General features: G+C 47.5%; 9 protein-coding genes across 9 annotated transcripts; 4 read left to right on the forward strand and 5 right to left on the reverse strand.

The window, feature by feature from the left end:
- The first annotated feature begins 561 nt into the window (after window positions 1–561).
- F5147DRAFT_688718 (RmlC-like cupin domain-containing protein) lies at window positions 562–1,739 on the forward strand. The gene is made up of 4 exons (XM_041436923.1): window positions 562–784; window positions 838–978; window positions 1,041–1,217; window positions 1,275–1,739. The coding sequence occupies exons 1-4, from the start codon at window positions 681–683 to the stop codon at window positions 1,678–1,680; spliced, it is 828 nt and encodes a 275-aa protein (XP_041294123.1). The 5' UTR covers window positions 562–680; the 3' UTR covers window positions 1,681–1,739.
- Window positions 1,740–4,551: 2,812 nt separating this feature from the next.
- F5147DRAFT_688729 (P-loop containing nucleoside triphosphate hydrolase protein) lies at window positions 4,552–5,803 on the reverse strand. Its single transcript, XM_041436924.1, has 4 exons — window positions 5,573–5,803; window positions 5,432–5,524; window positions 5,239–5,378; window positions 4,552–5,192 (listed from the first exon to the last, which is right to left on the reverse strand). Exons 1-4 carry the CDS (start codon window positions 5,762–5,764, stop codon window positions 4,880–4,882), a joined length of 738 nt encoding a protein of 245 aa, XP_041294124.1. The 5' UTR covers window positions 5,765–5,803; the 3' UTR covers window positions 4,552–4,879.
- A 96-nt stretch (window positions 5,804–5,899) lies between these two features.
- On the forward strand, window positions 5,900–7,305 carry F5147DRAFT_772317 (WD40 repeat-like protein; the record flags this gene model as incomplete). The annotated part of the gene is made up of 7 exons (XM_041441337.1): window positions 5,900–6,170; window positions 6,227–6,390; window positions 6,443–6,569; window positions 6,622–6,724; window positions 6,770–6,835; window positions 6,893–7,146; window positions 7,196–7,305. 7 exons carry the CDS (start codon window positions 5,900–5,902, stop codon window positions 7,303–7,305), a joined length of 1,095 nt encoding a protein of 364 aa, XP_041294125.1.
- F5147DRAFT_796386 (rab-GTPase-TBC domain-containing protein) lies at window positions 7,283–11,266 on the reverse strand (the record flags this gene model as incomplete). The annotated part of the gene is made up of 18 exons (XM_041443171.1): window positions 7,283–7,486; window positions 7,545–7,608; window positions 7,663–7,995; window positions 8,048–8,264; window positions 8,312–8,481; window positions 8,528–8,665; window positions 8,715–8,807; window positions 8,865–9,324; window positions 9,370–9,435; window positions 9,541–9,627; window positions 9,682–9,819; window positions 9,868–9,939; window positions 9,985–10,016; window positions 10,066–10,385; window positions 10,434–10,480; window positions 10,528–10,805; window positions 10,853–11,017; window positions 11,072–11,266. The coding sequence occupies 18 exons, from the start codon at window positions 11,264–11,266 to the stop codon at window positions 7,458–7,460; spliced, it is 2,904 nt and encodes a 967-aa protein (XP_041294126.1). The 3' UTR covers window positions 7,283–7,457.
- A 786-nt stretch (window positions 11,267–12,052) lies between these two features.
- On the forward strand, window positions 12,053–12,894 carry F5147DRAFT_760213 (uncharacterized protein; the record flags this gene model as incomplete). Its single annotated transcript, XM_041440472.1, has 3 exons — window positions 12,053–12,092; window positions 12,187–12,404; window positions 12,451–12,894. The coding sequence occupies 3 exons, from the start codon at window positions 12,053–12,055 to the stop codon at window positions 12,568–12,570; spliced, it is 378 nt and encodes a 125-aa protein (XP_041294127.1). The 3' UTR covers window positions 12,571–12,894.
- Window positions 12,895–13,211: 317 nt separating this feature from the next.
- On the reverse strand, window positions 13,212–14,554 carry F5147DRAFT_688743 (uncharacterized protein). Its single transcript, XM_041436925.1, has 13 exons — window positions 14,483–14,554; window positions 14,390–14,433; window positions 14,318–14,337; window positions 14,214–14,266; window positions 14,076–14,158; window positions 13,939–14,028; window positions 13,741–13,883; window positions 13,668–13,692; window positions 13,588–13,617; window positions 13,523–13,535; window positions 13,404–13,463; window positions 13,291–13,347; window positions 13,212–13,241 (listed from the first exon to the last, which is right to left on the reverse strand). The coding sequence occupies exons 2-13, from the start codon at window positions 14,427–14,429 to the stop codon at window positions 13,217–13,219; spliced, it is 639 nt and encodes a 212-aa protein (XP_041294128.1). The 5' UTR covers window positions 14,430–14,433; window positions 14,483–14,554; the 3' UTR covers window positions 13,212–13,216.
- Window positions 14,555–15,761: 1,207 nt separating this feature from the next.
- On the forward strand, window positions 15,762–17,095 carry F5147DRAFT_688744 (Phox-like protein). Its single transcript, XM_041436926.1, is given in 5 exon segments — window positions 15,762–15,803; window positions 15,819–16,128; window positions 16,178–16,381; window positions 16,433–16,507; window positions 16,565–17,095. 4 exon segments carry the CDS (start codon window positions 16,018–16,020, stop codon window positions 16,733–16,735), a joined length of 561 nt encoding a protein of 186 aa, XP_041294129.1. The 5' UTR covers window positions 15,762–15,803; window positions 15,819–16,017; the 3' UTR covers window positions 16,736–17,095.
- Window positions 17,096–18,269: 1,174 nt separating this feature from the next.
- F5147DRAFT_688754 (uncharacterized protein) lies at window positions 18,270–18,441 on the reverse strand (the record flags this gene model as incomplete). Its single annotated transcript, XM_041436927.1, has 1 exon — window positions 18,270–18,441. A coding segment is annotated over exon 1 (151 nt), but the record flags the coding sequence as incomplete, so codon positions are not given.
- A 4,772-nt stretch (window positions 18,442–23,213) lies between these two features.
- Window positions 23,214–23,623, reverse strand: F5147DRAFT_688785 (uncharacterized protein; the record flags this gene model as incomplete). Its single annotated transcript, XM_041436928.1, has 1 exon — window positions 23,214–23,623. A coding segment is annotated over one exon (162 nt), but the record flags the coding sequence as incomplete, so codon positions are not given.
- Window positions 23,624–24,073: the final 450 nt, after the last annotated feature.

The following is a 24,073-nucleotide window of genomic DNA, read 5'->3' on the forward strand; positions in this document are numbered from 1 at the left end:
ACCGTTGCTGCCGGTGAGTGATAACAGATATTACTATCCCTGATGTGGTCGTAGATGAATTACTACCAGGTTATATGAAAACACGAAAGCCTGTCACTCCTGTGTTTCTGATGGACCAAATCTAGCAAGTTATGCTTCGTTCTTCAGGGCTTTGATGTCGTGAGTTTGATCCTGACCGAGTTGCAGAAGTCGAAGCTGTGAATCTGTGCGACTAAACTTTCAAAGGGAGATGTAGACCCACGCACCAGGACGCAATATGTTGCCACAACAGGATAAGACACTCGCTTTTGGATGATTACTATCAAACTATTGATTCTGATTAATATACCGATGCCAGGCGTTCTGGGATCAGACAATTATGTGGCACCTTTAGGTCATAACCACCGCACATGAAGACTCCCGACCCGTAATAAGCAGAGGGCCGTGAGAATGCGTGAGTGAGGAAGACCAAGAAAGGGAGCTATTGGTAACCCCTGAGACGACGGTGCCGACCGATGATTAGGCTGCCGCTGATTATAAATTCGAGGCTAGGAGCTCGCTTTTACTCAACATTTCCTTCTCTCTCAATCTCATCGTTAAAAGTGTCTCCAACGACTACAGCTTTACTCCAGAACGCTGCAGCCCCAACCAGACTATTGTCGCTGAAATCCTTTGCGGTTCCATATCATACTGCAAGAAAGATGTCTTCCAGCAGATCCATCGAGATAATTCCCCGAAGGAACACTGAACGAGCCCAAGCAGATCATGGTTGGCTCAAAACTTTCCATACATTTTCGTTCGCCAAGTATGGACCTTTGACCTTGATCTTCATTGCATAATCATGTGACCATTTTGCAGTTACCATGACCCGAAACACGAGTCTTTTGGTTCTCTACGCGTCTTGAACGAGGACCGCGTAGCGCCTCGTACTGGCTTTGGCACCCACAGCCATCGAGAGTATGAGATTTTTTCCTATGTGATTAGTGGTGCGCTAGAACAGTGAGCACCCCTTCCAGTTATTATTTGTAGAAGACTGTATGACTAACTTCGTCATTGTGTAGCCAAGATTCTATGGGCAACACTGAAATACTGTCTCGTGGTGCCATTCAGATGACCTCCACTGGAACCGGCATCTCTCACTCTGAGAAAGCCCACGGCTCTGAAGAGGTACATTTCTGCCAGATATGGGCATCTCCCCGTCCCGGGGAAGGAAAAGGCAAACCCGCCTATTTCACCAGGTAAGACATATCTCTGACTGTCCTGAACATACCTCAATAACTGCTTGGTTTCGGCAGACATTTCACCGACCAAGACAAGCGAAACCAATTCAGGCTTATCGTTGCGCCTTCCAATTCGTCTGAAGTCTCGAATGAGAGAGAGGCTGAAGGCCCCGCTCCAATTCGCTCGCAGCTTCGCGCATATGCGTCGCTCATGGACCCTGGTATATCCCTCGTGCATGCGTTTCACCCAAGCCGCAACCCTGAGGGGCGTAAAGCGTACATTCACGTCGTTCAAAAATCTGGATACAATCCTGGTAACGCCAGGGGCGTCAGATTGCGCGTTGGTGCTCAAATCGAGGGGCCAATAATCGAGCTTAGAGAGGGAGATGGCTCATATTTGTTTGTGGGAAAGGATGCTGAACTGAAGGTTGAGAACGCAGGGGAAGATGCGGTTGAGTTTTTATTATTTGACATGGAATAAAGGCAACTATAAACGCTTATCCTACGTGATTCGACTGTAAATCCACCTTATTATCGATAGTGTGATTTGAGGCAGAACTTAAAACATGCGCCTATCACCCGCAGGGGCCACTAGTACAATACGCTGTAGCTGATATACATGCTCAGCTATATATGCTAACCTCTACACATTGCTCATTGTACTAATGTCAAACACGGAGTTATTCCTTGCTTTACTTCTAGCGAGGCTCTCGGACGGAATAGATGAGAGAGAAGAACAATATCAAAGCCAGCCAGCCGATCACTGCGAGTGCCGGTATAACCGGGACCACCGCGGAATGCAACTGTGGCATGAGCTCCAGCCTTGTATGTGAAGACGGCGAGTCCAAGTGACAAGTAATGCATGGACGTCCTAGCTCTTGTCGAACGCGATCATCTATCTCCCATCGCGCACCTACTAGATCGTTTTGAATCGCATCTGTTTGGTGCGATGGAGTATGCAAGCCCGAACATCTAGGATTACCATATGTGGGTGCTTCTACGGGACCACGAATACCACCAATGTAGATAAGAAATAATATTATGTGCCACGTATAAGCAGATAACGCACGAAGACCGAGTTCACCGCCCACTCCACCAGTATGCATCATTGCTTTCCCCATGTCCTGTTGGTTCTGGATTCGAGCACCGGGAAGCACCAACTGTTCGATGAGATGCGATGGAACACATTCTGGAAACTGTAGAGACAAGAGCCGGACGTATGAATGCAAATGCAATGAAGCAAAGAGCCTCATGTCCCGGGAATCTATGGTAACGAGGAAGGTCGACGTAGTGAAATACACGATACGCACCTCTGCAGCTCAGATGAAGAACGCACAATTCCCCAGTGTGGGGTTCAGGAAGATACGCATTGGAAAAGGCGGAGTACAAACAAAGATAAGCCGACGGGACACGGAGATAAGCACTACGCAGAGAAAGTGGAGACCGCCGAGCGAACACTGACGGCGAGCAATGGAAGTGTGGTGGGGTGTATGTGGAGCTGGTACGCACACGAGAATCACGGGAATTGCTTCCGATATAGCTCATTGTTTGAGATCCGGACTACGCTGGCAGTCCGAGTCAGCCGGATAGTTTTGTATACAAATGTCTTCTTGACACTGTATGAATGACAGATACTTGCGGCGGAATGACCGCATCGGTGTAAAATAGGTATGTGAGCTTTTAAATCTAGAGACTCTGTGTGTGATTGCCGTGGCGGCACGGCTCAAGTGCTCAAGCACTCATGATCAGCGTAGGAACGAGCAGCCATTTCTCAGAGAACAAATTCTCACACCTGAATTGATGAGATGGCGTTTGTATTCCTCATCGATAGAAGCTCACCCGTTTCGTTTGTACTTTGCTTTCGACCTCTTGGGTCAATGAGTCAGAACGTTCCGGACTAAAATTACTAATTTCAGCATCTCTTCTATGCGACGACAAACAACCGACGCAGGCGGCACTTCCCGAATACTACACTTCATTGCTACTCATGACTGAACAACACTACAGGCTTAGCGACGCTGGCGATGCATACAGTCGCGATCGAACTGGGACGTGACAAGCACACCTCGGGATCGCACAGATGGTTGCATGTCCATTGCACATCTTGCAGCCTAATCCTATTGTTCACACTCCATCGATCCCTTCCATATCTATATCATTTTGCAGTGCTTGATACTCGGGCTGATATATGGAATTCCGCTGACCTAGCGTTTGGTTTTTCGGATAGTGTATCACATTGGCAAATGTTTCAAGATGTTTTCAAACGTATTCTTTTGCCTATGTACAGGAAGTCAGGCAGTATCTGAACTTCTGAAGATGAGATATGAGGGAATATTCGAAAGGCCAGGCTATCCGATCATCAACAAAAAAATCCACAAAAGGTCTGGACAAGGGGCTCGGGGTCCATGATGGACGGCGTCACTGGATCAGAATTTGATCAGAATTTAATCTAGAACCTCTGCAGTAAGTCCCACCCTCACCTCAAACAAATGTTACACCAATTCCCTATCCTATTTTTCATTTATATGCGTTAATATTATTGCATCAATTGCGGGGGCTCCTATCATGAAAAGAGTCAGTGCTACAGGTCATTGACTCACTGTCGACTGTCCTAGACTCACTGTTTTATGATGTACTATCTCCACCATAGGAATGCTCTGTTTCCGTTTTCTGCGGTGTGCACTACGTGGACTATGGCACGTAGGACTTGGGATGTGGATCAAGACAGAAGGTGCTACAGGGACCAAGAGGTCCTGATATTGCCTATTTTTGTGTACGGAGTGGTCATGATACGATGACTGTGTGTGGTTATAAGGTGGTGGGCTGGACGGCAAGCGCAGCGACATGAGAATGGCGGAAAATATAGCAGTATAGGTTTCAAGACTGAAAGTCAAGGGCATGGTGCTATACAGCAATCACCCGTTGAACTGGAAGTCTAGGTGGGGAGCTAACGATCCAGGGATGATGAGAGACGTCGACGAGGAGGCGAAATGTGCAGGACGACGTTGGCTGGATGGCGTTGAGATGTAGCACAATAAGAGCACCGAAGTATAATGCGCCTATTTTAGCAGACTAATTGCCGAGATATATAGGTCGGCGATCGCTTTATCTCTGCCTATATTGGCATAGCTCATGCCGATGACAACATTTTCGAAGTCCTGTAGCGCACGGCTGTAGGGCCAGTACGTGTAACAGAATCAGATGACTCTCCCGTTATTACCTCAAAATTACCATCACATGTCGCCTGAGCGCATATACAGTGGTCGAATTACCACAGTGGAGGCAGTAGCGGATTTTGAACGTTCCGACACACCAAACAGGTAAATCTGAACATTTCAATCCGCATCTCGAGTGTAATATGTGCAGGGAAATCGACACCTCCACAGAGATAACGTATCACCGACGAAGACGCAGATCACTGTACACCTTGGGATTTGAGAAGCGCGCTCGGAGCGTCGGTGCGATAAAAACACGGCGACACGCGAGTCCGTCTTGATCTCAAGGAAGAATAGTCATCCCGGAACATATATTCGATTCCCCAGTCACCTTAAGGAAACCACATCACGCTTGGGAAGGGCATAATTTCCAAGATCAATCCGAGACCACCCATGTTATCAAATAAACGAGACTCGGTGTGACTATTGTCAACGACAGGCAGGCAGTCACTGAGAGTAAGGTCTTTAAGGGAGGATTCTACATGCATGAGAAATCGACTTCCTAACTTCATCGATGCCAAAAGGAATTCCCTTGGACGGACATGAGGTGACGATAGGCGGTAGGCATGTTGGGGCAACGCGAAAGATATCTTGCTCGATCTGATCGATTTGAGCGCGACCGTTTGTTTTCAGTGCGTCGGCCCTAGTTATGATTGCTTGAAGTGTCCAGCAGATACCATCGTGTGACTGGATCTGAGCATTCAACGAAGAAAGCATTGCCTCGTCCGTAGCAGTCATACCATGGGCAGCGGATATCAGGATAAAGACGCGGCATAACCTGTGACACGGTGTCAAATGTAAATAAAATGGCATGGGAAACTTACTGTTTCCGAGTTTCTAGATAATGGTTGAACAGGTCACCCCACTCGGGTCGGCCCCTGGCACCATATCCCGGAGAGTCGACGACGACCAAACGACCAGGGGGAGATCCAACGCGAAAAAAGTTGAGTGTTTGCGTTCGGCCCTGTGCAAAATTAGTATGTAGTAGAATACAGCACTAAGTCCATAACGACTCACAGCTTTTTTGCTAGTGAAAAGAAGATCTCTACGCCCAATCACAGAATTAAGCAAGGATGATTTTCCAACATTTGCTCGACCTGTTACAACTACCTTCACAAGTCTGCATCATGTGAAGTACTCGGCATCTAAGCGACTTACCTCAGGAAGCCCACTTAGCAAAGAAAGAGATTCTTTATCACCAACTGCAGCGAGAAATTCTGCGGACTTCGCATCCTTGAAAATAACATTGGCTCTGGACGATATACACCTTCCGCTGATACCAGTCTGTAGCGTAGGAAGCGCGTGGAATGATCTGAAAATCGCAGCTACATTAGGTGTGGATGCGAGCATGGAGAGAAAGAAATTGGGTGCTGTTGTGGTTTATTGAAATCACAAGCTAGGCTCTAACAAATATACACAAATGCCATCAACGCCTTGGAGTTGTAGTACATGCCTTCTTGAAGTTCGACATCTGGTATAATCGTCATGGACCCACTCGCCGGAATGGACGATTCTACAACTGACGATGATAATGCTTCTCAAACAACTGAGGACGACCCTCAAGTACCAGACAATCATCCTCCCGCACCACAACCTCCCCAGCCTGCACCTCAGCCAGTCCCTCAAGCGCTTCCACCGGCAACATCAGGAATGCGAAACAGGCCAAATTACGAACTTCGTCATACACTAAGGGGACACACGCAATCTATATCTGCCGTCAAATTCAGTCCTGATGGAACGCTACTTGCATCTTGCGGTTCGTATACAGCTCGCTAGGACCGGTTGTATTTGAAATACGTTTTGTTTGTGTAGCTGCAGATAGTCTGGTAAAGATATGGTCCCCGTTCACAGGAGAGTTGATCAGAAACTTGAGTGGCCATACCAAAGGACTCTCAGATATCGCGTGGTCGACAGATGGTGTCTATCTTGCATCAGCGTCTGATGACACCAGTGTACGGATATGGAACGTTGATTCTGTAAGTCGTCAATGATAGAATCATTCTCTGGTCGACTAATACCGTAGGCCAGGGATTAACGACAAAACATCTCAAAGGGCACTCGAGTTTCGTGTTTTGTGTAAATTACAACACAGCATCCAACCTCCTGGTTTCTGGAGGTTGTGATGGTGATGTTCGAATATGGAATGTTGCAAGAGGTGCGCAAAGGCTGCTTACATTTAGCTGTCCAGTTTTTCATGTCAAGCCAAGGAAAATGCATGAAGACTCTACATGCGCATCTTGATTATGTTACTGCCGTGCACTTCAACAGAGACGCCACCCTGATAGTCTCTTGTGCTCTTGATGGGCTAATGTGAGCGCAACATATTACTTCTTTATCCGTCTGACGCAACCGCAGCCGGATATGGAACACCACAACCGGTCAATGCTTGAAAACTCTCGCTGAAGGACACGATGCTGTATGGTATGTCTGTCAGTTGCCACTGCTCGTTTCGTTCCCTAATATCTTATGGATCTTCAGCCAACACGTGCAATTCTCGCCCAACTCCAAGTACATTCTCTCAACTGCTCATGACAGTGCGATCAGATTATGGGACTATCACACGTCGCGCTGCTTGAAAACATATACGGGTCATCGCAATGAGAAGTTCTGTATAGCGGCCTGTTTCAGTGTTACTGGGGGGAAATGGATTGTTTCTGGAAGCGAAGACCAAAAGGTTTATATATGGGATCTTCAAAGTCGTGAGGTGGTGCAAATTCTTGAGGGACATGAAGGTGAGAATCATATTTTCTTACCGAGTTCGACAACTTAATTGGGTGTCAGGTGTTGTCGTCGCTGTGGCTACTCACCCACAGCAAAACATGATTGCGTCTGGCTCCATCGAGCCAGATCTTACAGTTCGCATATGGTCTGATCGTGGGTCGACATGCTGATCGACGGTGAGAAATGTGCATTGTGTGTGGTCTTGTATGCCTAGTTCTACTAGTATCGGTTTATTTGTCGTGTACACTATCCTACACTTGATATATAACTCGCAAATGGAAAGCCGAACAATAGCATAAACGTGTGAAAGTTTTGACACCGTTTACTTGACAGGTTCAGCATTAAGAAGATCTGTATTTGATTGAACGCGATCAGAAGTTAGGTATACAAACGAAAACCGTTATCTTACCCTTTGCCATTTCCTTGTCTGCTTCAGTAAGTCCTGAATCATGGGCCTCCAAAAAGGCATCCACCTACGTACGGTATGAGTATCATCGAATATACTTGCATGAAGAAAAACCACTCGCCTCGTCCAGAACTCGATCATCATCTTCGCCATGAACCATGTCTAAATCACTATCATCGTCATCGTCACCTACGTCGTCGATAGCAAAGGGCGTGCGCTCCATGAATGCCGCATTGACCGCTTTGAGGTGGGGCATCGGAGAAAACACCGAGCCAGACAACGGACCATTGTCGTGGATGGATGACGTATCGAGAGTTGAAGATGAGCTCGGTACTGCCGCAGTATCCAAAGAACTTCCCGAGGAGGTGGTCTTGGTCGGTGAAGAAATGAGCGACTCCCGGGCTGTCGGTTCTTCAAGTTTTGTGAATCGTCCGATTGTAGGACGATAGATAACCTGCAAGCCGAACGTTAACTTTATCGAGTAATGATTATACCAACTGCCACACCTGATGCTTGCCTATGGTCTTGCCAAGCTCGTCGCTCAATCTGTTGAACATCTTCCTGTTGTCCTGGGTAGCAATGTTAGACCACAGATCGCCTAAGAAGCCGCTTGATGCCGGAGGTAACTCAAGGTCAGGAACGGGCTCCAACCTGAACGAGGCAGAAAGATCAGTTTCGAAAAACGACTCTAAGACCTCGTCAGCTAGAACGACCATCCGGAACCTGTCAAGTGTAAGATTGATTGTATGTGGTCATACGGGGTGGCGCACGTAGCAAGGTTGAGGTATGGCTGGTTGTGCCCGATCTCTCGAGGACCTGCTGCTCCGGTCTTGCTATCGGTGTGTTGTGGCAGAAGACTATCGCCATACTCGAAAGCGTTGGTCATAAATTTGCTGACGGCTCCTAGGTAGGCATCGCCAATCTCATGACGGAAAATGAACTATGGCTAGTCAGCCTTGAACGTCAGCAGAAGCGGATAGACTGACAAGAAATGACTCGGAGAGGGTCAGGACTTCATCCTTGGTTAAATACCCATCTTTATTCTTGTCGTGCAGATTAAAGAACCATTCGATATTCTCCATCAAATCATTGAACATCACACCATCTAGACCAGATACGAGATCCTGGGAGCATTCGTGAGCATGAAATTATTTGCTTCATCAAGAAACATGCCTGGAACGACAAAGAGCCTTTGCACGAGGTGTCCCAAAAATAAAAGAGACGATCGATGAGCTCATGTTCTGCAACCTCGCGGTCGATGCGTTGCTTTATTCGTGTCAATGTCAGCAATCGAGACATACGACATAAAGATCGTAGAACTACCTGGAAACCATTGATTACAATCTTCTCGCTCCGTGCCCAGGTCAAAATTTCACTGAGGAAAATGTGGAAAGTCGGTAGACCAATCCTAGTCTCTGCTTTCTCTTGGTTTCCATCAGCCGTGGTCAAGAGCGATGGCGGTGGAGCAGCAACCGGTGGTGGTGGAACTTCACACATGGCCTTGTACAAAGCATCGTATATGAACCCAGCTTGTTCTTTGGTGAATCTCGCGAGTGTCTTCAGGTTTCTCACCGCCGAGCGCTTAGAGAAGGATTCGATACTGTTGACGATTTCGTTTCTATACTTTCTACGTTCGGAGAGAATCGTTTCATCAGAAATCACAGCGAACTCCCGGAACGAGATAAGAAGTAGTTCTTGGAAGCGTGTGATCGCCCTTGTTCGAGGGTCTGCAGACTCTGGGTGCGCAGAGTCACCAAGCGAGGCGAAGTATTCGCGCATCAAGCTAGTCGTAGTGAGTATAAGCCGTCAAAGGTTGAAATCAACCCACTTTAAGAAGCCCCCATCGTCCTGTATTTGCAATAGCTTTTCGCCATTAATCTTAAGAATGGCTTTGCTCTACAAGTCAGGTGGGTATATTTAATTGCAAGCGAGGTGCACTGACCTAATCTGACAAGTTTGTGAGCTACACAAAAACTGGAAATGACAAAGAAAAACTCACCCTACTTGGAAGAGCACTTTCGGACCCATGCAGAAGAAGCAGTCTGCAATGCGAAAGGCAAAAACCATAGGCATACTATTGATGTACCTGGGAAGAGCGAGTCATGTCCGGCGTAGAGCATAAATTGTCATGAACACCAACAAACTCAAGAACCATGGCAAAGAAGCGACCGAGAGCTGTACATCAACCGCCTGAAAGTGATCGCTTATCATTGGCAAGCACCGTGTCACAAGAGACTCAAAAACTCGTTGATCCAGGAGTGTTCCATGCATAGTTGGGCTAGATGCATTTAGTGATAGCAACAGCATATCGTTTGGCAGGACATACCTGTAGTAGCCAGGCAGAAGTCTATCACACAGAACTTCGAGAAGCCAGAATGCTTGCTCTTCTGACATGTAACTTCGCCAATATTAGATATACGTTCCGTGAAAGTCAAACACTTACATTAGAATCGCAGCTGCCAGTATATTCATCGCCTAAACATGAATCAGACTCAATGAATGATAAAACATGATACAAGCGTACTTGACAATAGCCGACTTCTGGGTTCCTGTGCGAGTAGGCTTGTAATACTCTACGGAGAGCGCTGATGCCCTCGTCAGCTTGGTAGCCTGCATATTCCGGAAGACTCCTATGCAAATCCTTTTCAATATCCTCAAAACTTGTGCTGTTCGTCCCCCGAATGTCCAACAGTAATTGATCGTACAATCCAGGATTGGAGAAACGAAGATATATAGATCCAGACAAAGTCTCCCACATCTCACCACGAAGACGATTGGGGAGGCCGACCTGAACCAATCGAGTACACTGTGGGTATCTTAGTAATGTAAGATTGCGGCCGTGATCTACATCATGGTCAATCGTTTCAGATGAAACACAAGTAGAAAGCGTACTCTTTAAATATGTCGTCCATAGCTTGATTTTTGAAGCCTCGCGCAACCTGAAACACGTTAGTGCAAGGAATAAAGCGCGTATAAAAAGATTAACTTTTTTGGGTCACCAGGGAACTTAAATCGCAACCCTAAACCACCATGGAATTCTGTTTCTGGAGGCGAACCTCCTTCTTTTGTCTCTGTGATAAGACTTCCGTCCTCCCGCTCGTTGTCTGAAATACCCGATAGCGACACAAGCCCCTCAGAGTAGCAGGTTTTCACAAAGCCTTTCACAGCTTTCATCTGACCACGCTGCAGCTCCGCTTTGAGTGCTTCCCGCAGGAGACTGCAAAATAGGTCGGCGGTGGGTCGAAGGGAAGTTAACTGCACAATCTAAACAGGTGTTAATGATGGCATCAGATGGTATCGATGTCACTTACTATCTTCATGCCGTGCCAAGTGGAGAGACTCAAGGCGTAAACTCCAGCACGCGCATTAAGACGTTCGACGCGTCGTACTGTGGAGAGGGGCAATGTAAACCTGACTGACTTGCGATCCAGGGAGGAAAATGCAAGATATGGTGGAAGCAAGTGTAGCTTTCCTGCCTGAGTAAAATCGAACGATGAGATATCGTACGTAGATGGGGACATGCCACTTACATATGAGTCCTCCACTTCTTGTGCACCAAAGCTGAGAATGGCGTTGATCTCCATATTCTCTATATCTCCAGAACCACGTTTCTCCGTGTCTTTGGGAGGCACAGGAGGTACCTCCGGTATTGAGAAGAAAACATGAGTCAACTGATCCTTAGTAGGTTCCTTGAAGTTGCGCAGCTGAGTGGATATTGTCGACATAACAGACACTGTCAATGCTTGAGCACGCTCTTGGAATTGCTTTCGATGAAATCAGGAGCACAGTACCCAACTTGGGCTACTTGGACAGCGCAAGAAAGAGAAGATGAGTCCGACAATATGAGAGCTCAGCGCTCAGCTTCGTTAGATGAACTGTTGATGACTGTGCTACTAACTCGGGTTGTGGTGGCGATGTTATAAGTCCGTTGCAGTGCAATTACAAATAGAGCCAGCCTAAAACATCCATCACTCTCGTTTAGCGCTTTGCTCATGCAGCGTTCAGAATCCATAAGTGATATAATTGAGGCCTACATCCTGCTGCGTAATACAGCGCTATTATTCTGTTCACATCGTTTGTTACTTCAACGCGGTTGAAGCCGTATCTCCTAATCCACAAGAACCCGAGAGGGTATATTAATTAGAACAAATTACAGCATCGCGAGCAACAGAGGACGGAAATGGCTGGTACTACATAACAACGCACAATATTACCTCCATGTCCACGCTCTCTCGATCGATTCAAGCATCGATACAGGTCCACTGTCTTATCGCACTTCAAAGATCACACGTGGTCTCCCTCCTAAGGTAGGGGACAGAGCCATATTCCACCACTCACCGAGGTGTGTTGTGTCACCTTCTCCGCAGACTCGGAGACAAAATTTCGGAGTGGGAAACTCTCGAGGACTAGGCTATTTGCCAAAGGATGGTCCCAAGGAAAGGTTGACACACGAGGCATGTTCTGTTGATTTTCCGCCAACATATCTTGTATATACTCCTTGTTTTGCTACAATGGTCATTCAGACAGTGATCCCTGCCCAAGATCAAATCCGTACGCAAGACACAGCATAACTTTTTATCCTGGGAATGAATGATGTGCGTGTAACAGTGCATCCCTTGTATCTCATCTACATAATCTGTTGCAGCATATTTCCCAACTACAATCCCGGCTATGCCTGCCGGAGGCTCAGGCTTGCTGTTGCGACTACCCCTCGTTCAACTATACCGGCGCATACAGCCATTTTTCTACTGCTCCCATCACATTCAAAGTCTATCTACAACAATTATCGACGAGGCGCATGCTCACACATATCATACAGCACCGCCCAGTGTTGCCGAGATTCCTTTCGCGAAGACTCAAGAGGTGAGTCTGATTCGTTGACTTTATGTTTCATGTGTAAATCTTCCAGCACAATGTTGCAGCTGGTGATCTTGGCCTAGAAAAAGACTCGGTACCTGATGAATATTTCGATCAGGACCCTGAGTTACAACAGCAGTCCACTTCCATAGCAGGTCAGACTACTACTTAACTCGGGAGAACATGGAAGTAGCCCGTCGTGTTCTTGCTAGATTCAAATGAATTCCTTTGAGCTAGCAAAAGCACTTGACGTTTCGTCATGTCCTCATTCAAAGCCGTGGCAGTCACCTGGAAAATGCAGTACCAATATAATGTCCGTGATATCTGCACATCAAGGGACTTGTCGGCTCCAATAATGACCCTTACCAGGGGTTTTGAGTCTGGAGGGTAGAAGGCCGGTCCCATTATAGAACACCAATACTTCCCCTCATTTCCATGCAGGAATTTGAGTGGAAAAGAATGCAGTTTTGTTGATGATACGCTGCACATGTTACCGATTTCTACATAAAACACAATACAAGTATCATATTACATATTCAAGAGCCGACTGCATGTGGATAGTACAAACGGGTGACACTGATCAAGATTGGAACAAGTAGGATGACTGCGAGACGATGTTTAGTCTGTTTTATGCATCCACGAAATCCAATCATGCATGAAGACTCCGTCAAACTTGCAAGCGCTGGAAAACTCGAGTTTGGCATCATAGAGACAATATATGCGACCCCATACGGTTGAAGCCGAGATACAAACCCTCTCATGAAACTATACACGTGGGGATGGTGTAGTAATTGGGGTGATTCTAGACAAATACTCTCTTAGGCTTCAGCCATGGACTGGAACCTGAACGCACAGTGAATCACGGTACACGCATCTCAGACAAAGAATTTACCCCGAAACGGTGAAGTTAGTCGTCAGCGGAGGCATTTTAGCCGACGAGGAGTTGTCACTATTACCAACGAATGAGACTGGTGACACATTCAGACGGAGAAAAAAAAGAAAAACCTTTCACTATCAAGCGAAGGACGGAGGAGCGAGAGGACCACTTGGCTAGATGCAATCGTGCTGCAAATGAAAGTACTAGGTCATACGTCGAAACCGGAAGTCGTAACGAGAGTCCTGACCAGACGCATACCGCTTTCAAAAGGTCAGCGACATAAACTGAATCAAACAGATTATGGGCACATACCAGGCATTGAGAACATAGCATTCATAATAGCTGAGGATATAGAGTGAGGGGGCGTTTGCAATGCAGTGAAATAGTCTTACGACTCAAGTTCAAACGATTCAGGATCTACAAAGTTTGGTCTGCGACAGCCCTGTAGAGTAACAAGGAACACACCAGTAGGATCATGTTTACTAACACATTGAGGAAGAAGTATATCACCCCCTGTTTCACGAGCCTCTTCCATAGCGTGGAAGACGATGACACCTTGAGAAGTCCAATAACGGTAAAGACCACAAGTGCCAAATCATACAACATGGCTATACCCGAGGTATTGATTATCACATCCATTGATCATAAATGTGATATGCGTACTATATATGACCACCGCAGTAGCATATGCAGGGTTGGTAAAATGGATCATGCACAACCCGTTTGTGGTAGATGCACGAGTAGTTACGACGACTAGAAAATGGTTGGACATATCACACTAGAGGGCAGCAAATACGCACAGAGAGTGAGAATTGTCCAATAACCTAGTGATGTGAGGACTAGGAAGAGGCGCATCAGGTAACTGGTGTTCCAGATAATCCACCTACATATATATACCATGAGATCGAGCATGATGAGGGGGATAATCAAGGATTTACGTTCTGATCATCAGATTTGTCGCAGAGCAACCGATGGCAACGTTTGTCACAAGCTAGGTAATATGATGGTAAACCAGCAACCTCGAGGGTGCTCCCGTACTCACCATGATGATGGAATTAATGCCTAAAACGAGGTAAGCCTCCTCAACAAAGATTAAAATATACAAAACACTCACTCTGACAATCAACGCTTACGTGAAAGGGACTATATTGCATCGCACTGATAAAAGGCAGTTAGTATGCTTGTCACTTCCTCTACGTTGGCTCACAGTAAAACTGTCACAATCAACAAGCTGAGTCTGGCGGTGATATACGAGAGCTGGGCATTTGTAAGTAGCAAGCTTCTACCGTTTCCTTGAGAATACGCACCAGAGGCCATCGAAATGGAAGCTGCCTCCGAAGCAGTGCTATCTCCACGTGTGAGGAGCGTATATATTCCCAACTACAGACGCGGACGCAGGCTAATTGGTACCACATTTAAGACATTACAACGCGCAGCACTCGCCTATATAAGCCAAAGATGGCATAAAACAACTGTACTGAAAGTGCCCCCAATTTCGCTTCGAGGTCGGGATCGTTCCAGTCCACCATGGCAAGAATTGGGTAGATATGGTAGATATACGTTGAAGGCGTTATGGGAATGACACCCTATTGACTAGAAAAATCTCCGGCTTATTAGGACGAAATGCAGAGTAGGTACATACATGTCTCCCACATCAACGTTTTCAACCCTGTAGAGGCATCTGTGGTAGCTAATCATATGATACAAGCACTCAAGATACCCATGACCCTTCATTTACCTTGGTCTTGGCGCCATTATATCACCACAATAAATGCGTATCAGTTGAAGGTCAAAGATGAACGATGCAATCACACCTAGAATTTCCTCCGTAAGTGCCAGAGACCATGCATTCGTAGAAGTAGTGTCTGCAACTAGAAGAGCATCTTGGTGGCTTGAGCGTCAAAGGCAGGGTCAAAGCAAAGAAATTATCACGAGTTTGTCAAACTGTCAGGGAAATATTTTTTTGCTGTAAGGCAAGCAGGGGTTGCATCCGTTCTCAATAAGGTGAGTAGGGATGGAATGGCATTTACACAGGTATGTCATGACGTTGACTTGACGAGCGAGTCTTGCGTGACGCATTGGGAAAGGGCTAGGACACCCGTCGCAAATACTAACTTTATTTCTGAACGTTGAGCTTTAACTTTCGATGGTTTTGGATAAGTTAACGGTCATAGTGGAATTTGACCCTTCGGAGTCAATAATGTTAACTGACCACCAACCCTGGATGCCTCGAGTTTATGTGTCGGAGAACAGTTTTGTGGAGAGCATGGCAGTCACTGGTACTACTGTTTGGCACATGATAATGAACCAGGTGGACGAACTAGTACTATAGGAGGTGACGGTGTTGCACACATGCATGAACGGATTAATTGAGGATTCAGAGAACGATCGACGTGTGTGTTGACGAAAACACGTTTGACGACACGAACAATGTAATGTAAGATCGGCGATGCGGTGTAATTGAATATTTTACACTATTCTGACCCGTTTTGGCCATGTCCAGTTTTCACTGGAGAATCAGCAGCTTGGTTCTCTCTTGAGAATAGGGCCGTGTGCACGACCTTGTAGGAAATGATCTGTCCAGGATTCTGGTAAGGTTGTCGACCCCTACAGCTACTACTAGTAGTACTGCCCTGGTGGTTGTGGAGAAGGGGCTTTGGGAAGAGTCACGTCAGCCCAATTTGTCATCCGGGGAAACTTCAATTGGTCGCTCTCGTCCTCATCAAGCTCACTGTCGACACTATGCCCACGCCCACTCATCCTTTCCGAAATACAGAAAGCCTTCTTGTCGTCATTCCGGACGATAGAATCGATGTCGAAGCAGAAGCACAATTGTACGACGAGTTGTGTGACGTTCGTTTCTCTACTCTGCCGTACAAAATACTTAACTGACCCTGTCCAGGATCAAATTTCCATTCGCCCATCCAGCCGGCCCAAATCTCCCCAGGAACCACCCTCTATTTTCTCTCGCGACATCTGGCTGAACGACAACTCTGGCGCGAGTCTTGCTTTTGCCCGAAACGTACATATCGCGGGGTGGACGAGCGTGGGTGATAAGCTGGGTGGGGCTTATGTTGTGTATGATTGTGTGATTCGCACAAAAGAGGTTCGCAATGCCTTCTATGTTGTGGCTCAGCTTGGAGATGACCGTAAATAGGATACTACTATCCACGCACATAAGCGGTATAGTGATTTCGTACTGTTGTACGACGCTCTGAAACATTCATTACCTGTGCGTCCATCCCTTGTTCTATTTCATTAAAGTCTCAGTACTCAGTAACCCCGTCAGAAACATCAACACCATTTCATCCCAGCCCTTCCCCCGAAATATCCCTTCTCGCGCTACCGAGCGGCTTTCCTCGATCGTCGCCGGAGACAACTACAGTACTGGCTCTCTGCGGTTCTCCTGCACCCCGAGATTGGTGCATGTCAGGCTGTAAGATGGTGGGTTATGGATTAGGCATTTATCATGCATAGTAACACGCGGAGTGCCAAGTACGAGCTGTGACGATGCGGATAATGTCTTTCTTTCTTTATTGCTGTTTATTCCGGATACTACCCTACTTACGACTTACTACTTACTCTGCCCATGATATATTCATCAGACTAAACACGCTCCGCAGCGTTCGTCTCCAATGCACATGGTCCCAAGTGCTCGTTCACCAGAAGTAAAACAGCATGCGGATATGTGCTGCAGCTCGTACTCTTTTCTGCCCAATTGCAAACTCCGTAAATTTTGATGGATGAGACAATACTAGTTCCCTTTTTTCGACTCCCGGGTCAATATGCTACTGGTCAACTGGTCATCCAGGGGTTGCCAGCGCTTGCATACCGGTATTGAGTCAGTTTCTCGACATCCGAAGCATTGGGCCCATTCGATCCTAATATTGTTCAACACTTGCTATGACTATCATAACATCAGTAGAGCTCGTTGAGTCATCTTGAAAGCTGGGGGGACGCAGGTTGGACCCATGCTCAGGTGCTTATGATAAGAGCTTCTTGTCTCGGGCGTTGATCATGTTGTGAAGCATGAGAAAATGTACACGTGCACCTCTGCAGCTCCACTCACATGATCCTTCTCCCTACCTCGACCTCCAGTAATATGCATTTCATTTCAGGTACCTCACCCGTTCGAGCGTTAAAGATCATAGTGGAGCGGCACTCTCAGTCGCAGTATTGCCTGATAGGCGACGCATCAGTCACAGGCTCGTACAACAAGATTATTTGTCTGCATGACTTCGAGATAGACGCAGTCTTGTAGAATATCGCAGTGAGGTGCGGAGCGGGAGATCATCACCTGGCACGGGGAAACTGGGGACTCGCTCGCTGAAGCAATGTAAGCCCACTTTGCTCATTAAAATTTCTCCAGGATGAAATGGAATTTCGTCGCTTGTTCGTTGGATCGAAGTACGAAGCTGTGGAATAAGGAAACATGGCTGACGCCACTACTACGCTCGATTGATTTTCCGTGATAAGGAAATCCAATACAGTGTAGCAGTGATGGCCGCTGCGTTGAAGTGCGTTCGATATTCGTTCGTCTTGCGATTGCAGCAGAGTCCAGACAGTAATATCTAATTGATAACCCAAGCCTGATCTATGCACCACTGACAGAGAATGCACCAGGTTACTACAGTAGATTACACTGCTCGCCACTGCGTACGAATAATCATGGACACCCCATAGTACACAAGAACTGTGTAACTAAGCGCTTTCAGGATGTAGTTTGGCAACAGCCCCGAATCCAAACAACCGGATGTATTACTCAACACGGTCCAAGCGCACATGTTGACTCTAATGCAGCAGATACCGACATCGTCCTCCGCAACCGCCCTGAGACCAGATCGTGCCTCGGTGCATTATGTTAACTAAGTTCGTAGGCACTTGACTCTGCATATCAAATTTTGAGATCTTGTATGTGCGAGAATCATTTGCAGGGTATGTATGATCTATGAGGCTATGATAATGCGATCGTCGATGTGTTGAAAAAACCATTCAGCTACACTATGTCTAGGGTCTTGATGTTCATAATGTCAATCGAAGCCGTGTCTTTCACCTGAGCAATGATATTATGGTCCGACGCGACCCTCTTGTATTCTCCAGCGCGTTGCTGCGCTAGTAAAAGTGCGTTGAAAGCCCGCCCAAGGTGAACCATCAAACGCAATGATCTTCCGAGCCAACTGACGACTCCTCTTCTCCAGATGAGTCGCTGGACGACTCGAACTCAGACCAATCCTCTGCGCTCTCCGTTTCGTCCGCAAAGTCAGGCAGCTCAAGGAGGTGACGATCCCATGGGCGGACAAGAAAGAATGTCTGTCGAGTGGGCTTTGCGCACGAGAACTGAATTAGTGTCTCGTCCGTGGTGATCAGCAATTTCTGAAGCCCATTTGATTTCACTCTATATGTGGAATGAGCAGCATCACCGCGCCTCCGTTTGACTTCTGTGACACGGAATGCGATGCAAGGCAGACGGAGTCTGCTGTTGGCGAAGAGGGAAGCATGCATGTTCTCGAGCAGGTCATACATTTTAGAAGCTAAGTCAACAGCCACAATGTTTCGCAATGAAGAGACCGCGGTCTGAATCTCATCTTCAGACAATGATGGTAGGGAGCATGGCGGGGTTGCATATGAGATGATGTCGGCTGGAAGGCAACTATTGAACTCGGACGATTGTCCGACCCAGTCCAGGGCAGTGATGTCGCCCGACCGAGACACGATATCCTGCAGGAGCCGGCTGAGCACGCTCTGCTTCCTCTCGCCATAGATGACAGGTAGGTGGACGTCGAAGATACCAAATAACGAGTATGCGGCGTCTTCCTGCACAGTGGTGACGCGCTTCGATGCCCATTGCAGTTTCTGTCTAGCATTTCTCACCCCTGGATGGAAGGAGATCAGGGCCTGTGGATCTATTCCCGTGGCATCCTCCAACTCCTTCATGATTGCTGGGGACTCTTTGTGGTTGGGAGAACGATCGTCGAGATATAATGACCAATCCTTCTGATAAAATATAACGACTTTCGGAGCCACTAGTTCTTGAAATGTCCATCCTCGTTCGTTCCAAACACTGCTCGCCAATGCGCCGAGTTGGGATGAAGGAGGGACATCAGATAGGTAGACGATGGTGAGCGCCGAGTGACGGTACCAGACGAACATGGAATTGACCGATTCTTGAAGCTCGACGTTGTTGCTCTTATCGATGCAGCATGTATCCATCCACGCCCAGAAATACCCCGCATCACGAGCAACTTTGCAGAACGACTGCAGTTTCGCGATGCCACCATATCCCTCCAACTGGCGCACACCTCTATTTTGGATGTGGTGCAGCAGCACCTCCGTCTCTTCCCACCTGTGTGATAGCAAAACGCAACGGAAGTGCATTGCCACCACCTCCTTGATGCGTTCCATTTGCATTTGGAGATCCGAACATTTCGTTATGAATGACAAAAGTTCTTTGTATTCTCGACTTATTTTGAAGGAGTTTAGCTGTGCTGCTCGGTCGCACAAGAGACCCGTAGAGGTGTTGAGCAGACGAAGCGGGGCGTTTCTGAGTTCAATTCCAACTGCTCTTCGAATAGCGTCTTCTGCTTCGGATGGACAGACGTACTGCTGACGCAGATCTGCGGAACGAGAAGAGCTTTTCGAGACGACACAGGAGTGTTCCATGGCTTACCTCGTATCTGAGCTTCGGGAGCATCGTCCAACTTGGACAACATGATTATAAAGGACTCTATGGCTTCATCGTAACGTTGCGCACCATGCAACGCTGCGTGCGCCAACTGGTATCCAATGTGAGACGAAGGATTGAGTTCGGTGACCTATGCATCGCCGAAGTCAACATGGGCTACGAAAATGTAGGTGCTACCGCACCTTGTCCGCGTCGAGGAGCGCGTCTACCCATAGCATTTTACTTAAGTTTGCCTGGCTGCGATTTGCAAAGACGACATCGGATGCAGAATCCAGGTCGATCACCGTGGAGTATAGGTCGATAGCCTGGTCGTAATCGCTTGCAGCCAAGGCAGCATCTCCGTTGGCAACGCAGAGTGCGCTGCATTCTTGCTTGAAATCTGAGAGAAATGTGGGTGAGGATTGTAGCCTACGTAACATTATGGACTCTAGACTTGCCGTTAGACCAGTCAAAGTAGTCAGCATTTGTAGTTTCGTCGCTCATAGCCATCATGTGTTGGTATGATTTCACGGCATCTTGGAGTTTACCCGCCCGAAAAAGTGCATCACACCGTTTCTGGTGTGCTTTGTGCGTGAGTAGTTCTTCGTCAGTAGATAGGTCTCCATCTCTCCATGCATCGCGGGCTGTTGTGATGGCGATAGTCTGCAAGAACCACGCTCAATTCTTTGTATATGAATCAGGGACGGAAACATGCCTTTCGATAAATACTCCGAGGTACCGCCCACTCTGAGATGATGCCATCGCTGCCTCCGCTGAGGATGTGGTTGCCGTCCACGGAGAAAGTGACGTGCTCCGTCGACTTGAATATAGCAACAGTTCGTCGATTTGAGAGCTGCCAGAGACGGACGCCGTTATTAGATGCGGATGCGACGAATGTACCAGCAGGATGAATGGCAATGTCACTGATCATGATGTTGTCACGGTGATCGTGGCCCTTGTAAGGATCACCGACCTGCTCCCAGGTTGTTGTATCCCATTCACGTATGGTAGTATAAAAATCATTGCTGCATGTGAGAAGGCGTGTGCCATCGGGCGTCCACGCGAGTGACGAGTTCAATGACCTGCTACCTCGAACTTTGCGACGTGTTCCCTCGTGCCTGAATTGTAAATTTCAATATTGCCTTTTGATGTCTTGATGGCAATAAGTTCTCCGGACGGTGAAAACCGTATACGGGAAACACTGTCATCACCACACTCGATTGGATCTCCTTGCTGCTGCCAGGTTTTGGTATTCCACAGATTCGTCATTTTGTTGCAATATGAACCAGTGGCCAGGACTGTTCCATCGGGAGAAAAATCCAGCGAGTAGATCCAACCTGGGTGGGCTTTTATTTTGGTGACTAATTCACCAGTTTCTCCGTGCCAGACGATGACCTCTCCATCGCAATCACTGCTTGTTATCAATTGCCCATCTTGTGATACTGCCAATGCCAACACGGGATTGCGATGCCCCTCCATCTTTTTCAACACAACACCTGTCTTCAAGTCCCACAGACGAAGCGTCTTGTCGTGCGAGCCCGTAACCATCCGTCGTTTATCGGGGAAAACTGCGACTGCACTTATGTGTCCTTCATGGGCTTTGAACTCTCGCAGGGGAGTGGTAATTGTAATGAGCTCCGACATTTTGCTGGATATTGATGGTATGGAATACAGCCGAGGCTAAACTTTGGAGGGATTGTGTCTTTCTCTAAGTTGCTGAGAGGGTACGGTATGGTGCATTTCATGGTGCTTCATCGCTTGCCTCATTTCAATAGACGCCCAGGACATCTAAGGCTGTTCGTGCCCACGCCTCTATTCCCGTGATGCATCCTATTGTCATACCCGCTGTCCTCGACAGTATGCACATTTGCAGTGCATACATGCGTCCGACTCTTGTCTTCCCAGCTTCCAAAATGTATCCCATCGCATCAAGTCGAGCAGTCCGTGCTTTCCAGCGCTCGTATCTGACTGTCTATCTTGCATGAATGCCGATGTTTTTCGTATCTAGCAGCTACCCCAGCTTATCACCACGTCACTCCTTCGAACGCATGTATATAGCTTACTGCAATATCACTTCTCCATTTAATAGACTCCCAAGACCCCCGTGTGCACAAGATGCAACCTAATTTCGTGGTACAGCCTCGGAATATTCTCACCATCCCCCGCCAATACCCGCAGCTCACTGCGATGTCCCTCCATCTTCTTCAACACAATACCTGTCTTCAAGTCCCACAACCGAAGCGTCTTGTCACACGAGCCTGTCACCACATGTCGTCTATCGAGAAAACCTGCGACTGCGGTTAAGTCGCTCTCATAATCTTCCACAACTCAACGGAGTGCGGTGCTTGAAATGAGCTTCGACATCTTGTTGGATGCCAACGATGTGGAGCAAGGTCGAGGTAGATTTTGGAGGGATTGTGGGTGTCCTTCTTTAGGCTGCAGAGGTGCGCATATTGTGTGTTTCTATACTGCTTTACCCCATTGACTTGCCTTGTTTCCTTAGACAACCTAGTAAGACATGAACCCCATTCACCTCCACCTCTCAGGTGAATGTGATCCCTCAATACGAGAGTTACAGTGGAAGCCATTGACTTGGAAGCAGGTCGGTGATACCATCCATGTCTTAACCATACGTTTATCCTGCTGGCACCTGTTCGCTTCCGCATCTCACGACGTCCCATGAGGCGGCTCTCAGATCGGCGAATCGTTGTCATCTTCCCGCACTCTGTTTCCACGACTTGTGTGATCTTCTACACGAAAGACACGTCCTCAGCTGAGCTTCTAAGCTTTTGACGAGATGGTCTTAGAGTGGCGACTAGCAAAGGATGCTTTGCCGGAGGGTACTCCACAGGTCCCGTCATCAAAGGTAGTTTCCCGCTGACTCTCGACCCCTTCATCTTGCGAGAGGACGGTTTGCAGGAGGGTGCTCAAGAGTGCTTGAGACAATAAGGTGGAAAGCACTTAGCATTGATTTTCACCTTCGTCTTCCTCCACATTGACACCTATGTCCAGAGCTCGAGTTCCTGATTAAAAGGTGCTTCAAATCTTGATTTGTATCACACGATTTAAGTATGTTCCATGCGGACTCGCTACAGAGGCTAGAAGAACTCTTTCAGTTCCATTTCAACCCTGCATGCATGTCAAATTTTGAGATGCTTGTATTTGCGATGAGTTATACGATCTTATTTACGGGGTGTGTATGATCTATGATGCTATGGTAATGTGATCGTCGACTTAATTACATACGCAAACTGCTCGAAGGCCACTGTTAAAAAAACTTGCAGCTACAATATGTCTAGGGTCCTGATGTTCATAATGTCAATCGAAGCCATGTCTTTGACCTGCGCAATGATATTATGGTCCGACGCGATTCTCTTGTATTCTCCAACGCGTTGCTGCGCTACCAAAAGTGCGCTGAAAGCCTGCCCAAGTTGAACCATCAAACGCAATGATCGCAAGTGAACATCCGAGTCAACCGACAATTCCTCTTCTCCAGGTGAGTCGCTGGACGGTTCGTCAGTGTCGTCTGATCCAGACTCGGACTCGGACCAATCCCCTACGCTCTCCTCTTCGTCTGCAAAGGTGAGCTGCTCTGAAAAATCAGGCAGCCCAAGGAGACGACGGTCCCATGGACGGACAAGAAAGAACGTCTGCTGAGTGGGCTTTACGCGCGAAAATTGAATTAGGGTCTCGTCCGTGGTGATCAGCAAGTCCCGAAGTCCATCTGCTTTCACTCCATACGTGGAATGGGCAGTATGACCCCGCTTCCGTTTGACTTCAGTGACACGGAATGCGATGCAAGGCAGACGGAGTCTGCAGTTTGCGAAGAGGGGAGCATGTATGTTCTCGAGCAGGTTATACAACTTTGAAGCTGAATCCACGGGCACAATGTTTGGTAATGAAGAGACCGCTGTTTGAATTTCCTCTTCAGACAATGATGGTAGGGAGCATGGCGGGGCCGCATATGAGATGATGTCGGCTGGAAGGCAACTATTGAACTCGGACGATTGTCCGACCCAGTCCAGGGCAGTGATGTCGCCCGATCTAGCCACGATCTCTTGCAGGAGCCGACCGAGCGCATTTTGCTTCTTCTCGCCATAGATTACAGGCAGGTGGACGCCGAAGATACCAAACAAC

This window comes from Suillus discolor, assembly GCF_016758755.1.
Source record: "Suillus discolor strain FC423 chromosome Unknown F5147scaffold_20, whole genome shotgun sequence".
NCBI classification, from domain to species: domain Eukaryota; kingdom Fungi; phylum Basidiomycota; class Agaricomycetes; order Boletales; family Suillaceae; genus Suillus; species Suillus discolor.